The sequence below is a fragment of the Zonotrichia albicollis genome, chromosome 5 (genome assembly GCF_047830755.1).
Source record: "Zonotrichia albicollis isolate bZonAlb1 chromosome 5, bZonAlb1.hap1, whole genome shotgun sequence".
Taxonomy (NCBI): Eukaryota; Metazoa; Chordata; class Aves; order Passeriformes; family Passerellidae; genus Zonotrichia; species Zonotrichia albicollis.
In genome coordinates, this window is record NC_133823.1 from 63,442,850 (window position 1) to 63,458,479 (window position 15,630).

At 47.4% G+C, this 15,630-nt stretch overlaps 1 protein-coding gene across 6 annotated transcripts in view; it reads left to right on the forward strand.

Moving 5' to 3' along the window:
* Window positions 1–15,630, forward strand: part of MAML3 (mastermind like transcriptional coactivator 3) — a 159,745-nt gene that overhangs the window by 138,982 nt on the left and 5,133 nt on the right. For 5 of the 6 annotated variants that reach the window (XM_014270709.3, XM_074541880.1, XM_074541881.1 and 2 more), the window contains exons 3-4: window positions 13,106–13,330; window positions 14,173–14,260. In XM_014270709.3, coding sequence (XP_014126184.2) covers window positions 13,106–13,330; window positions 14,173–14,260 — 313 coding nt within the window. The remainder of the gene's footprint in view (window positions 1–13,105; window positions 13,331–14,172; window positions 14,261–15,630) is intronic. The other variant, XM_026796510.2, reaches the window with a different exon arrangement.

Below are 15,630 nucleotides of genomic sequence, written 5' to 3' on the forward strand. Positions count from 1 at the left end.
TATGCTTGGGGTTTTTTTCCTGAGCATTGTCACCATGCCTTTTTCTGGCAATGGTGTGTTTATATCTCTTAAAAGAGAAATGTCTCATTGTAAGCAGTGAAAACACGCACTACTACCTCAGCTCAGAGTAACAGAATCATTTGGAAGGAAGCCAGCAAACAAAACATGCCACTTACAGTTAAACAAAAATAATACTTCTGGTTGATGAGTATAGGGCAACAATGCACATTGCTGATGTGCTGTGCTTGTTAAAGAGCTGATGTTTTTGCAGTGACAAACTGAACACTGAAGTCTGATGACTCTGTTACAATTTGGAGATGTCTGGCAAAGTTAGACATGTGTCATCATGCTAAAATCCCAATCCTTTCTGTAGCAAATCCCTAGCAGCATCTTCAGCTGCTTATTTCCCAGAGCTTGTTGGTAGATTTTGGTGAAGCCCAGAAAGATGCCAGCACCAGGATGGATGGTGATTCTGATGCACACCACAGCTGCCAGTCTGGGTCCCAGAGATATCTCAGTCTTACATGTGTTTTCATACATAATATCTAGAAAATCAGGTGTGGGAGGTTGAAATCCAGTGAAAATTCAGCAAAATGTTTGCTCCCAAAGGATACAGGTCAACATTTTCAGGAGCTACTGTGAGATATCTGAGTGCTTTGATTTTTGGACACTAAGAAGCAGATGAGAGTCTTCAGAAACTCACAAAAATTGTGACACTCCTAGTAGTGATAGTTGCATCTTTTATTTGAAACATTATGAACTCAGCTTACCAGCTAGAATATAGCACAGGAATCTCACATCACATGGTGTTAGGGGGAATATTTGGTTAACAAGTTTGCTAATGGAGCAACAGTACTGCTAAAAAGTGACCTGTTAAACCTGTCTGAAGTAAGAATTGTGATTCATTTAGGTGTTTCCTACTAGGTACCCAGTCTGTTGCAGTGTTGTAGGTAGTTTTGGAGGAAAAAAAAATTTCAGATGCTAATGACAGAGTTACAGCTAAAACCTAAGGGGAGGTGGAGCTAAACAAAAGAAGGATTCATTAGAGAACAAAAGAAACACTGGAGACTTTGAACCTAGGAGTCTCCCACACATCAGCTAGATGTACTGCCAATATGCTACAGATGTGTGTTACATCAACACATAAGGTAATGATATGTCTACAAAGGGCTGAATGCATCTGTTTGATATTTTGTGGTGAATTATATTTAAGCAGGTGGGAAGCTGCAGACTCCCCAGTCCCTCCACATATCAGAAATAAGGTATTAAGAGGTCCAAAGCTATCTTGTGCAGTTTTTGTAGACTCTCAGCTGACAGCCACACCATGTGTTGGTAAATTGGAGCCCTGCTCTATGATTGGGAAGTACAGCCCGTGGTTTCACAAAGCCACTTTGGCTTTGCTTCGTGAAAGGTTTGAGGTATCATGAAAAAATGTAGTAAGGAAATGTGAATGCTCAGCTAGAGGAGGTCACTGACAACCTAGGCACCTGCCAATGTCATTAGCTCCTTTGGATTTTGCACTGTAGGGACCTAAAGGAAATGTTCCCTAAAAATAGCCACCTAACTTACAAAAATGAGTCAGCCAAACCTTCCTTCAGCTGAGCTGCAGCTGCCTGAGCATTCTGAGCAGTGGTAATAGCTGCATTATGGATCTTTTTCCTTTTCTCAGGAGACTCAACTTTACAAAGGGTAAAGAATGATGGATGGAAGATCTGCCCTGTTTTCAGTTAAATAATTTCCAATATCACCTAAGAGGGAGCCGAGAGATTCTGTCATTCCATCAGCATTTTAGATTTTCGCAGAGCCTGGCCTTGGTTTGGTGACTGGGATTTGAGTAACCAGTGCTCTGCCACTTACTGGGTTTTTTTCAGATACACAAACAGCTTTGCATTGGGACCCTGAGACACGGTCATATTCACAGTGATGGCAGGTTGTATTAATGAAGGGCATCATTCTTTGCAAACAGTGGTGTTTTTAATTAATAACTCCAGCAGGACTTTTCTGGGATTTGCATTTTTCTATTCCACGTCCTTTTTAAGTTACTGAGATAATGAAATTACAAGGATGAAAGTGGGGGCAGGGGGAATGCAACTCAAAGTCTGGAAAATAATTGCTGCATTTTTTTCTAAAGAAAGACTGTAGTCTTCATTCCTGTTAGTGATAGCTCAAACAAGGCACCAGAGTTGACTGGCAACTGCACCAATTAGCAATGCTGCTGTTGGTTTGTGAATTGCATGTGAAATGTAGAATTTGTCCAGAAGTGCTAATGCAAATTGCCCAACAAAAATGTGCCTTCTGTGTCAAGTCTTTTCACTTGTTCTGACACACTGATGTCTCCCCAGATTTCTCTGATCGGCAGATCCCTCTCTCAGCTGACAGCTACCAGAGCTCATAAAGTAATAAAAATATTTCTTATTGCCATTAGCTGGGTCTTTTCAGGGAGGACTCCAAGCCAGCACCAGCTACTTGCTATACAACATCATTCTGACTTTTATTTATAGCCTATTGGACTTCACATTCTCAGACTTAAATGCTAAAAGCCCAGTAAATGCCTAAGATTTTACCTGCACAGAAGTTCAAAGACCTGGTCATCTGCCAGAACAGTAATATGGTCACTTTGCATGTGTTCAACATCCCCTGTTATTGTACGTGGTGATAACCTTTGTACAGCACTGGAGGGGGCTGAGCTGCAATTGCCATGGGAACTGTAACTTAACATTTCCTGGCTTTTCCAGCACATGATAGCTCATCCTTATATTGTGTTCTTTAAGAGAAGAAGTAGTGAAGCAAGGGCACAGTGAAATAATGGTATTTTCACACCTACAGAATGTAAAATAGTGTATTTAGCTGTATGCAGATTGAAGTTGGATTTGTTACACTATTTATTGCACCTCTAAACTGTAGTCCCAGTTTAGGAGTCTCATTGTTCTGGGCCCTCTGCAGATGCGGGACGTAAATATGTTTCCTTCCCCACAAATACTTCTAACCTAAGAGCAAGATAAGAGATAGTGCAGGCAGACAAACACACCAGAGGGTACAAGGAAACAGAAGGCTTCTGGACATCATGGAGACAGAAACTTCTACAAATGTAACTATAGTGGGGCACGGTTCAGGGTCAGATTTGGGTGGTTTGGAGACTCTCCTCCCCAGAATGATATCCAGCAGGGAGAAAAGCACGAAGGCACTTGTAACTAAAATGTAACTTGTGGAAAAGAGTGGGTTGTGATGGGGTGACAGAAAGTCTCAGCAGTGAGAGAGAGATGATGTGTGAGGCGGCATATGCTGCAGCTGGGTTTGAGAGCAAGGGAGGGTGTGGAAATCCAGAGTAAAGGGAATCACAGAGAGGGCTACAAGGAGAGAGATAGCACAGGCAGGATGACAGGCTATGATAGCATAGCAGGACAGCAGAACCTGGGCAGTCACCAAGTAGGGTAGGATTGCAAGTGCCAGGGTGTGAAGCAGCAGGGGCCTGGCTGTGGCACTGCACAGAGCATGGGGGCACAGATGACAACCAGGCCATGGACTGAGTGAATCCAGGCTGTGGCACTGCACAGAGCATGGGGGCACACACAACAGCCAGGCCATGGACTGAGTGACAGCCAGGCCAGGGACTGAGTGACAGCCAGGCCATGGGGACTGAAGGACAGGAAGGACAGCAGGCCTAGGGAGTAAATGAGAGCCTACTTTGAGCTTGAGCTGACAGATATCCACAAGATAATCCCAGAGGCAGGGCATGAATTTAGCTGGAACAGACGGGAAGTGGCCAGGGACAGAGAGGCAGGTGGGTGAGTCACTGGTGCAGAGAAGGTTCCTGAATGTGCACAGGGAGAACTTAGTCTGAGACACAAGGGACAAGGAAAGGAGACAAAGAAGGAGGACACAGAGGCAAACAGCAGCAGGTGGGAGGGTGAGCAGTGACAAACTAGTCTGAGTAACCCTGAGCAAGCAAAGGAAGGTGCTGGAGTCAAGCAGGAGCACTGGGAGAGGAGGACCAGGCTTCCAGAAGGAGCTGACAGGCTATGACAGAGAGCCTGGTGTAGTGCAGAGCTGCAGCCAGACAAAGAAAATTAGAAACTCTCTGATTCTGCTTCTGTGACAGGAGTGAGGTGAAAGCCCGTTTGAGAAAGAATCTGTTGGAGATGGAGCCTGAATTCAGTCTAAATCATATAAATTAGCAGCAGCAGACTCAATAAGCTTAGATCTGACAGTGAGAAGAAATAGAGAGCTGGAGAGTCACTAGGAGTCAAAGGTTGTTTGGATTTTTTTTTACACATGAAGATAAAGCCAGTTTGTGTTGCAATGGGAAAGAGCAGGAGGAGAGAGAGATATACAAAAGGAGAAGGCAGATGGGGGCAAGAGAAATGAGAAGAGAGGACCCAGTGAGGTTGCCAGAACAAGAATAAGGGCTGGGGACCACTGATGAGGCCACCTCTTGTGTGGGCAGGAGCAGGGAGCTGGGCAGGATGGGACGTGGGGGTAGAGGGAGAGCATGTCTTGCTTAAAGTCTCTTATGGGAGAGATCAGCACAAACCTGTGCAAAGTCCAGTGAAGGCAGGGCTTCAGAAGTGAGTCCAAGGCTGCAAAAAGGCAGGGTTGTGCTGGGAGGACTAGTTAAGCTGGCAAAGATAAGTGGGCATTAGGAAGATGGCAGTATAGAAGGAGGCGAAAAAAGCATTCATGTTGTGGAGTGAGGGGAAAAAAAAGAGGAAATGTAAGGTTTAAGAGGTATCAAGGCCATCTAGAAAGACTCAAACAGCATTAATAAGGGCTTGGTCAGCAAAGCAAGCTGTGCCTTAGAGACCTGGAAGTCTAGGGATAAAGTCAGTTCTTCTATAACTTGAACTGAGTTAGGCTTTGCAAAGGAAATTAATTCAATGGTGAGATTTTCCTTACTTGTATAAATAGAGGGAGCCATACATATTGAGGTTAAAGACCTTAAAGACAAGCTAGGCATAGCCCAAATCAGAATGCCTTATTCAGTTTTCAGTAAGGCTAAGATGACTGTGTCAAAGTAAAGGCCAGGTGGCTAATGGAAACACAAAAACAACATCCAAGAGGGAGGAAAAATCAAAAGAGTTTCAAGTGCTGGAACCAGGTGGTCTGGGCTGCTTGGATTCAAGGGTGTTAAAAGAACTAGCTAATGAAACCTACACCTGGTTGTGCCATCCCAACCAGCCTGGTTTATCAGCAGTTAGCTAAGTAAAACCACAGCAAAGGTCCTGTTGCTTTGCCAGGCAGCTGGACCACTTCCCTTGGGCCTGCCAGCTCCCTTATGGAAATATTTGGCTCTGGATTTGAGATGGAAGTCCCACCTCCAGAGGGGCTGCACAGACAAGCACATGCAAACAAGGCAAGGGAGTTATTCCAGCTCTTTGCAGTCACTGTCAGGCCCGAAGAAGATGATGGAATTTATGCATGAATAGGTACAGATGAACATTCTTCATAAGCAGCAATGCCTTTATCATAATCTGCTGAAGGCCACCAGGGCTCTGAGTCACTGTGTACCCATTTGCCTTTCTTTTTGCCTTTTGCCATTTTTCTGTGGATATTTTTTTTTTTTTGCCTTGGCAGAAGCAACGCCATGGGGGTGAGTGTAGCTTCTACCCAATTTCTGAGGTAAGGTGCCTTCTGCACAGGGGAAGGAGAGCATATGGCCCACAGCGTGTTTATTTCTCAGCCAGGATTCTTTCAGGCTTGGCAATTACACACTGCTTGCTGAGGAGCAACACAAGAGCCAAGTTCGAATTTCTAAAAATGAAAGATTTAATTCATCGCAGCACAGAGAAAATGATCTGAAAAACACCTGTAAGTGTGAAAAAATACCTTTTGTTTATGCTCAAACAAAACAACTAAGAGGAAGTTTAAAAAAAATTCAGCTAGAGTAAAAAAAAATCTCTGCAGTCATCCACAGGAGACTTGAGGCAGCTTCTGCTAGGCATGAGCTAGAGCCAGGCTCCTCAAAATACCTCAACAAGCAGGGAGCTCCACGGGTCCAAGGGGATACTGTGGTACAGGCTCAGGCCATTAGAAGGAAAGGGGCTGCCTGATAATGCAGAATGTTAACTTCTAGAGAGCTCCATTAGAGAGCATCTTTTTCTTACACTTTTGCTTTTTCCAAGCCCCATATTTTTCCCTGTGTGTGCTTAGAAGCTTTTCTTTCTCTTACATCATTTATTTTTATTGTGCCATTTTCCCTCTCTTCCCCCTTTTCATTGGCCCTGTGTGAGTGTTTGTTTAAACCATTTGCCTGCTTTCATCTTCCATTTTTCTTCTCTCCCTCTTTCCAGGAGCTCTCTAGCTGTGATTATCCTTACAATTCACATCAGCTTTCCTCCCTCCTGCTCCAGGATGGGCTTGAAGGAGGCATTGATTAAAGCTAAAACCTGCAGCAGGAAAATTTCTATCAGGCACCAGCTTCAGGGTCCAGTGGCTTCCATGAGCTCAGCTCTCACTTTTAGTTTTTCTCCAGGATCAGTTTCAAAGTCCCAGGAAATCTACAAGGACAGGGCTGAGCTGGCACTGAAATGGCAAACCACAGCCCCTTTTGCGGGCTGATCTGTATCCTTGGAAGCCCTCAGCCCTGGGAGAAGGCAGCAGGGATGTGGCATGGAAAAGCTTTGGCACGGGCCAGGTTTTCACCTCCCTTCCCCTGCCTTTTGCTCCCTGAAGGTTCCCTCTTGCTTTCTGAGTGCTAGACCACACTGTGGAATGCCATGGTGGCACAGCTTCACACAGCACTCCTTGAGTGGAGTAATTGCAGCCTTCACAATATGCCCAAAATGTAAGGTTGGGCACTTCAGTGTTTCTTCAAATCCTCGCCCTCTTCCTGCCACCAGCCTTGCCTGAAGGCCAGTGCTCCTTTCTTTTATATTTTACTTTTTTTAAAGATATGGACGTAAAGAGGGTGTTTTGGTTTGAATTTGGGCTGATCCACTTTTTCTTTTTTCCTCTTAAAAATAATAATACCCATTAAAGCTGCAATTGCAAGGAAAATAGTTATTTGAGATAAATGAATACTTCTCAGTGCACAAACCCACCCGTTATATCCTTACACTCCATACCATGGTCTTATGGTGTGCTGGTGAAACTGGGGGTAAACAAAACTGAAAGTAGGACTGATTTCCCCTGCAAAGGGGAAGAAGGGAGAGATCACCAGAGCTGTTATTTGCAAAAGAGAAAATGAAGCTGGTTTTATTGAGCTGGTTGAAGTTTAGTGGCGTTCTGTTGAAATGCCACATTCCTGAATCCGTAATTCCTGAATCCCTCAGGGGTTTGTGGAGTGGAACCCCTGGGCTGGAGCAGAAGGGGTTGTGTGGGGAGGTGCCAGCAAAGCCCCTTCTCCTCTCAGGCTTTGACAAGAACTTCTGCTGGCCTTCAGCTCTTGAAGAGTGTTACAAAAACAGCTGCCCCTTTTAGAGCCCTTTGTTTCCCACTTCATCACCAGAAATGAAGACACTGGAAAATTCCTGGAAGAAAACAAAAATACACCAAAGTCTGACAGTTCCTGTGTGTTTTGTGGGCAGAACAAACTGTATGGAAAACACAGGGAGGAGATGCAGGTGAAGAGAGGTGAAAGGAAAACAAATCAGCTGCACGCAGGGGTCTGGTGTCAAACATCAGAGGGATCTTGTTTGCTCAGATACTGCATAAAAGACCATGGCAACCGGGGGCCTGGGGGGAGGAGAGGTCTGCAGCCCCTCCCTGAGGCTGGGTGACACAGGAAATGGGTGAAGCAATCCGCTCTGCTGAGCCTGCTGCTGGAGCTGGAGCCAGCGGATTCCATCCCTTCCTCCTAATCACTGCTTTTTCTGAGGCAAAAAGCACCCCCAGAAGTCTGAAATTAATGGATTTGTAATTTCCTTAGTCTGTCAGATGGTGCCATTCTGAGAAAGGTGGCTTTGCTGTGGGCAGTCTGATTTAGAGAGAGGATTAAGATCCCTGCGAGATGCAATAAGTCACAACATTACATTACAAAGAATCCAATAGAAATATTTCTGAGGGAGTACAGGAATGTGCTTTCAGGCTGCTCTGAAAACACTGGCCAGAGATGATGTTTCACTGTGACCCAGTGTATGGAAATGGAGTCATATTTTTGATCCCAGTAATAGGCTGGAGATTCCCCTGGTTAACAGCCAGCCACACACAGACACAGAGATATGCAGGCAGTGCCTGTGTCCCCAGCAGCAGCCCAGGGCTGTGCAGAGCAGGGCTGTTCATCAGCCCTGCACATCACCTGGAGCATCACGCCCATCCCACTGCACTGGTGCTGTGTTTATCCACAAGGGCGTGCACCCTTTAAATGGTGGAGATCTGCCATTTCTGATAGGTAACAGAATCAGAGGGTAAAAATGGGATTCTTCTTTCTCATTTGAATCTGTCTTCAGCTTCCAGCCCTTGTATCTGGTTTTGCCTTCTTCGTTGGATAAAAGAGCTCTTTAAGGAATTTCTTCCCTCATGAAGGTATTTTTATCCACCATGGTCAAAAGCATCTGTCCGTTCTTTTTGTGGTAAGCTAAATGGATTGAGCTCTTTAAGTCACTCGCTGGCAGGCATTTTCTGCCACAAATCATTTTTTTGTCTATTTTTTCTGCTCTGACTAAAATGTAGATGTCTGATTGCATACATTTTTCAAGTGTCATTCTTCTGATGCACAGTGCAGGATAAGCTACCTCCTGGCTTCTATTTGCTTTTTATATTCAATATCCATTCGCTCACATGACACAGAACAGCACAGAAAATTATGTTTGTTTGTCTGTTTTACACATTCCCAACCCTGCTCTCCAGTCTATGTCTCTTGCAGCTTGTTGGGCAGTGCTTTGCTCAGAGATGTGGAATGCCCATCCTCTGTTGATTCCTGCCAGTAGCTGCCTGGAACAGCCCCCTTTTCCCTGAGGTGCCACTTTGGCCCCCTGGCCTTCAGCAGGAGCAGAGCTGGCTCCTCCAAATGCACCAGTCTGTGCACAGAGGGATGGACAATGGGCAGGCCTGGGTGTCCCCACCTGGCTCCTGGGGCTTCAGCTGGTGCTCGTTCTGCTTGTTCTGCAAGGAAATTGCGTGATTGCTTTTGGCTGCGGTTGGGGGATTGAATGACATGTGCAAGGAATAAATCACTGCATGATAAGGAAGAGGCACGAAAGATTTGAGACAAAGAGTAAAATCTCGTTTCCACTTCCCTTTGTTATCATTTTACTGTGCATAACTGTACATATCACATATATGTTACTCTGAGCTCCTGCAGAGTATTCCATCACTCCAGCAGAGCCCTGGAAATTCACTGGGAGGACACAGGATTTATCTTCCTGCTGCTTAACTAAGGATTGGCTTATCCACAGGGGGCAACTCCTGTGGAGGCATTAAGTGAGCAGTCAGATCCCTGCACAAGTTCATCTTGCCCTGCACCTGTCCAAACCTACAGGCCTGTCCAGGTGTGCTGTGCTGACCATTTGGAAATGCTGACCATTTGGAAATGCTGGCCATTTGGTCACATTCCAGCTCTGGGAACAGGCAGCTCTTTGGCTCCTTCAATCCCTGCCTTTGTTCCCAGGGGCCAAGCTCTTAATTCTGTCCTGGGCTGCCTTAAAAGTGGGCAGCTGAGGCTGCAGGGGCAGGAGGGCTGCCAGGAGGCTGATGCAGGGCCTGAACCTGCTCTGTGTCACAGCTGAGGCCCTTGGCACCACTGTCCCTTTATGTCAGCAGCCCTTGGCCTCACCTGTGCCTGGGCGAGGGCCCTGCAGTGAGCTGCAGCACCGCTGCTCCCCGCTGGAATGCCTGTGACTCTGCTGAGCCACGGCGAGCAGGAGAGAGCTGTCTGCAGCCTGAGAGCAGCACACAGCGGCTTTGCGTGGCGTTAAACAGAACCAGAGCGACAAGTGAGAAATCACATTGTACCACTTTCCCAGATAGCATGAGCTGAGAACACAATCTGTGTTTCCCCTTCCAGGGCATCTTGTCACTGTCCTCAGGGACCAGCTGCCCACAGAGCAGCCCTGGGCACAGGGCAGGAGCTGGGCAGTGCCCTTGCTGCTGCAGATCCCTGGAGCTGCAGGGTGAGCCAAGCTGTGTGCATGGGCACACCAGAGGGGTGAGATGCAGCCATGGGCTGGGGGCTGATGGGGGTGTCTGGAGTGCAGCAAGAGGCAGCAGTGCCGGTTGGTGGAGAGAGGAAAAGGCAGAGGGTGTAGGAAGGAGAAAGGGATAGCGAGGAATGAGGAGGAGGAGCAGGAAGGCTCAGGGTGCAGTAGGAGGATGAGGGAACAGTCAGGCAGAGCAGGAGCAAAGAGGGCTGTCAGTGAAGCTTGCATTAGTTTGGGTTTTAAGCTCTGTAAGTGTAAAGGTGCTGCACTCAGCCTGCATTGTTTGACTCAGTGTTCAGCCCCTGTGTGAGGCTGCGTCTGGGTCTGGAGTTGCCATGGCTTGCAGGAGGCAGCCCTGTGGAGCCCAGTGCTGCTCCCTCCCTGCCCAGCTCCTGCCACACTGCCAGGTGCCATCTCCCCTTGGAGCACAACAGCAGCAGTGCCAGCTGCAGGGCTACAGCTCTGGGGACAGAGCTCTACTCCAGGGGCTGGGGAGCATTTTCCTGCAGACACTCTTGGCCTGGGCTGTGCTCTTATTTACAGGACACACAACGCAGAGCTGCTCCCAGTGATCTCAGAAGGGCCCTTCAGCATCAGTTGGGAAGAGTTTTTGCCAAGAACAAAAAGAAAAGGAGAAGAAATGTTCTGGGCAGGAGGGTGGTCTAGATAAAGGACTGGCTTTAAGAGCAACAGGAAGTTTTCATGATGTACCTCGAAATGACTGAACACACAACGCTGGAAGTGACACCTGTGTGCTAATCTTCTGTTTCCTTCAGCTGCTGCACAGTTCACCGGGCTCACGCCAGCTGGTGGGGCTCCTTTCAAAACTGTCTTCCTTTTAACCTCCAGCATTAATTTATAACATAACTCATCAGAGAATGGAGTGCTTTCTGTGTGGAGTGAGCTGTCCTTCAGCTGCACCTGTGTGTGCATTGGGAGCCAGGACAGGAGTTCTGTAGGAAGGTTTGTTTTTAGGCAATTCAGAGAGGACTTGGGCTGCAGCCCCAAAGGCAGCTGAGCACTGAAGCTCGCAGAGGAAGCTCCAAGGGATGTCACAGCATGCCCCTCCCTCGGCTCCGGGGGCTTCCCCCTCCTTTCTCTTCACCTTGTGGTGGCTGCAGCAAAGGCTCCATTATTTGGCAGCATGGCCTTGCTTTTGTCTATAAATGGAAGCAATTGGCCATGATCCCAGTATAACACAGGATGGTCCTGCACACCAGTTATGCAACTGGGAGCTTGATGACTTCATCAGAAGCTGGGGGAGGGCCAGGGGTGGTAGGAAAAGGCGTTTGCCATCAGCTCTGCTGGAGACAGCCAATAAATGTGTGTGTTCCCCCAAAGCAAAGCAAGCAGGAGCTCAGCGACAGGGGTGGGTTTGATGAGGGGTTTGGTGCAGGAGCAGCCGAGGGATCCTCAGTGCTTCCTGGACCCCAGCTTGGGGCAGACCCAGACACTGCTGCAGCCCTGGCCTTAGGGTGCTGCAGGGACCATGTTGGACCAGGCTGCAAAATGCAAAGTGGGTGATGTGACTGGGGGAGAAGTAGAAAGAGGAACAGGGAGAGAACTTTCAAGCCAATATAGGTGTTAAAAGGGAAAGAACCTAAATGTTGGAGAGCTGCCTTTCAGCAGAGCCCTTCAGGGAGTATCTGTGAAAAGTAGAGATGTGGACAAATTGTATTTGTTAATTCCATGGGAGAGTCCTTGAAAACCCGACCCTCATGCAGAAAGGCTGACCCTCATTTCCCAAGGTACACTCCAACATTGAACTTAACCCTTTCCCTGAGTGGGTGGCGTGGGTGCTGCAAGATGCCCTTTCTGTACACCCAGATCACACAGCGATGGCAGAACTCAAAAGCCAGCGAGGCAGGTGAATCCGGACCTCACCCTGGCAGGCCTTGCACAAAGGATGCTAAAGCGATACAGGTCCTTTCCATCGAGTTGGTGGCTTTGAATAAGTACCTGCCGTCTCTATTCTTCGGTTAAAGAGGTTCTACGGGCTCTCATCACCCGAGATAGGGACCGGGCCCGGAGTTTGCAAACACGGCATCGAGAGCGGCGCGGTGCGAGCCGGGCCCCCAGCGAGCGCTGGCGGTGAGGCCGGTTTGCCCGGGCCGCGGGACAGCCGGCCTGGGGCAGGGGGGCTCGGAGAGTCCCGGGAATGCTCCGCAGGCCGGCAGCGAGTCCCGGGAACGCTCCCGAGGCCCCGGGAAGCGGCGGCACCGCTCGGCTCCACCCGGGCCGGGCCGCGAGTCAGCAGCGCCACCTGCCGGCAGCGCCGGGACACCGCTCCGTTTTCCTTCCTTTTCCTTTCTTTTCCTTCCTTCCTTCCCTCCCTCCTTCCCTTCGGGACGTGCATGGGATTTCCCTCCCTCCTGACCTTTCCTCAGTGCTTTTCCCAGCACTAAAAGGCAGCAAATTGGATTCAGAACACGAAGAGAGAGTGGGATGTGTGCAGGGAAGGCGCTTGCCCTGATTCCTCCCAGCCACACACACTGGTGCAGTGCTGCAGAATGGAAATCTTGAATAAAGACATAAAGGAGTTAAATCCTGAGGTTCTGGAGAGGAATTAGTGCTGCCAGCTCCCACTGTTCATTGTGTGTGCCCAACACCTTGGCTCCTCAATCCAGGGGGCTATGTTGCTATGTTAAATGAAGAAAGGGAAACGGAAAGGAAGAGAAAATATAACATTCTACTTGAGAAAGGAGAAAAAGTTTAGAAAAACATTACTCTGAAGCAAGAAAAAACTTAGCTTACAACTTCATTGTTTCACTAGTAATTAATTATAAAGTGCTCCTGCTTTACTTGAGGGGCTTTGAATTCCAGGAGAAAAGGGGAACCTATTCCCTGTGGGGAGCAGTCCATGGCTTGTTCTCCAAGCTCCAGGCTTCACACACAGCCTGTGTGCCACCTCAGCCTGGAGAGCTGCATTCCCTGCCTGTGCAGCAGCCAGTAATGGGGCATTCCCTGTCTCCGTGCACAGGAGCACCAGGCAGCACAGTAACAATGCATTCCCTGTCTCTCTCTGTGCACAGGAGCACCAGGCGGGAGTGCCGCGGCCCCTGCAGCCGGCGGCCTCCAGCAGCATGGGCACAGGCTCCAGCCCCGGGGGACACTTCCTGGGCAGCCAGCCCCAGGCGGCCCTCATGAAGCAGATGCTGATGGAGCAGAGGGCGCAGCTCCACGTGATGGAGCAGCAGAAGCAGCAGTTTCTCCGGGAGCAGAGACAGCAGCAGCAGCAGCAGATCCTGGCGGAGCAGGTACGGTATCCATCTGACTCCAGTGCATCTGGCACCAGCTCTTCCTTCTAGATTTGGGAATTATCTCTGTGGGTCCTGTCAGGGTATTTCAGCAATGCTTGTCAAAGAAGAGGCAACAGTCAGCCCTACCATTAGCTTGGGAAATATTACCCGTTTTTCCAATAGTCATGTTGGATTTTAGGCACTGGAAAAGTTAGCTCTTAATCTGGCATCTAGTGGTGCACTTAGTCCAGCAGAGGCAGACTCAGCTGCAGTTACAGTCACAGGTCCTCTCCCCTGCATTTGGCGGTCACCACTCCCCAAATATCATTCACTGAAGCACAAGAGGGAATGTGCCTTAGTAATCCCTTTCTGTTTTGGCTCAGGAATGCTCCAAGGCTGCAGTGCTTGGGTCAGGATGCAGTAATGCTTGCAGCTGAGTGTTATAAGTGCAGACACGGAGCAAAGCCTTGCAGCAGGAGCACAAGCCTCTAGACCTTGGCAGGGCTGAGGGAAAGAAGGTGTGTGTGTGGCTACAGCTGCCCTTAGACCTAGATGGGCAAAGTTAATTCATATCCCTCCCTCTCCTTTCTGCCTGGAGACAGTTCAGCTCGTGCTGTAGAGGTCAGGGTGAAAAGGCTGTAAGCAAGGAGTGATGATGGTGTTGGCCTCAGTGCATGTTCCTTTTTGAGCCAAAAAGAGTCTGAGTGCTGAGTAGCCCAGGTGCTCTGAGGAGGACTCCAGATGACTCTGTCTCTCCTCACCAAATAAGAACCACTGCAGGTTCTGCAGTTTTGCCACCAGCCTGTTAATTAATTAATCATCTCTTCCTCTTCTGCTTTGTTTCTGTCCTTCATTTTCAGCAGATGCAGCAGCAGTCACATTTGCCTCGGCAGCATCTGCATCAGCAGCGAAGCCCATATCCAGTGCAACAGGTCAACCAATTCCAAGGTAAAAGTCCAGTTGTTTTTCCTGTTTTAGAGTTAATGCCCTAAAGGTAGCAAATGTGTGAAGGCTTGTGCAGTTTGTGACTACCAGGTTTAAAGCAGTGTGCCAGAAGAGGAATACAGGCTGTTGCACACACCACATATTTTACCAAAGACAAATGCCCAAGTTTGCATATTCAGTTAAGTTTGTATTTTCCTTTCTGCTCTCTTCAGTGAAAACTGCTTGCTTTTTCTTTTTTTTTCCCCTTTCCCCCCCCCCCTTTTTTACATGACATTTGTTTTGCCTCTTTAACATCCAGATGTCATGGATTCATTCATAGATTTATCTTGTTCACTCTTATGAATTTTTTTCCTGCTAGCATTTCTGAATGTATCTTGGTTTTGCCCCTCCTTCATTCCCCACTTTATCTAATTCAACAAGCAGAGAATTTAAGAGAGGGCATCCTTATCTAGAGAAGGGACAGATAAATGTCAGGTGTGGGAAACACAGTAAAATATATGAGATGTAAATAGAGGGTTTTTTAAATGATCTCCAAAAAAGCACAAGTATTATTTTGATGTGCTCCTAGGTAACTGAAGTATGTAAGTGCACTCATTTTGGCTTAGGGAAAGAAGTTAATTCTGAGCTTTTAGGTGAAAAGCATCAGCTGAAGTCTTCACTAACCATGATTTCTATATTGACATGAAATGAACACACACTTGTGCTGTATATTCATGGTAATACCATGTAGATGCAACAGAAAACAAGGGAGGCACTTCTGGACATTCCACATTGCCATTCTGGTTCCCAGGATGTGAACAGGCAGCCACATCTTCTGCTGGCATATATCAGGGTGGCCTCTTCTAATCACATCCTCATTTTTATCTTTGGCACCATAAGTTCTGTATGGAATTACTTTTTTCCCCAATAATTCATTTCCAAAATCAAGAAGTATGAGTGCACAGCCATCCACTGAGATGCATACATACAATCTCTCTGCATTCATGCTTCTTTGAAACACTGCCTTTGCACGTATTATTTAAAATAAAGAGAGAAGAGTTTAGGCTAATCTGACAGAGCAATGAGTTCATTTTCATAAACGAACTAATTTAAATAGTTCACCATTTCTTCCTTTTTAGTCACATGAATGTAATCCAGTGCAGTAGGTTATGTGTAGATGAGACCAGAAGGTGGCCTAAAACCTTGGCATCTGTTGCAACTCTCATTTAACTACTCCTTGTCTGATCTCCTGTCACTTATGCCATGTACAATAGTTAACAAAAGTAGTATGTGAGCCTCTTGCTGTTAGTGACTCTTTTGGAGCTTTTCAACTGCCATTCTCAATTAAAAAATAGCTAAAGATGCATTAAGATTTTTACATTATCTGTATCTTA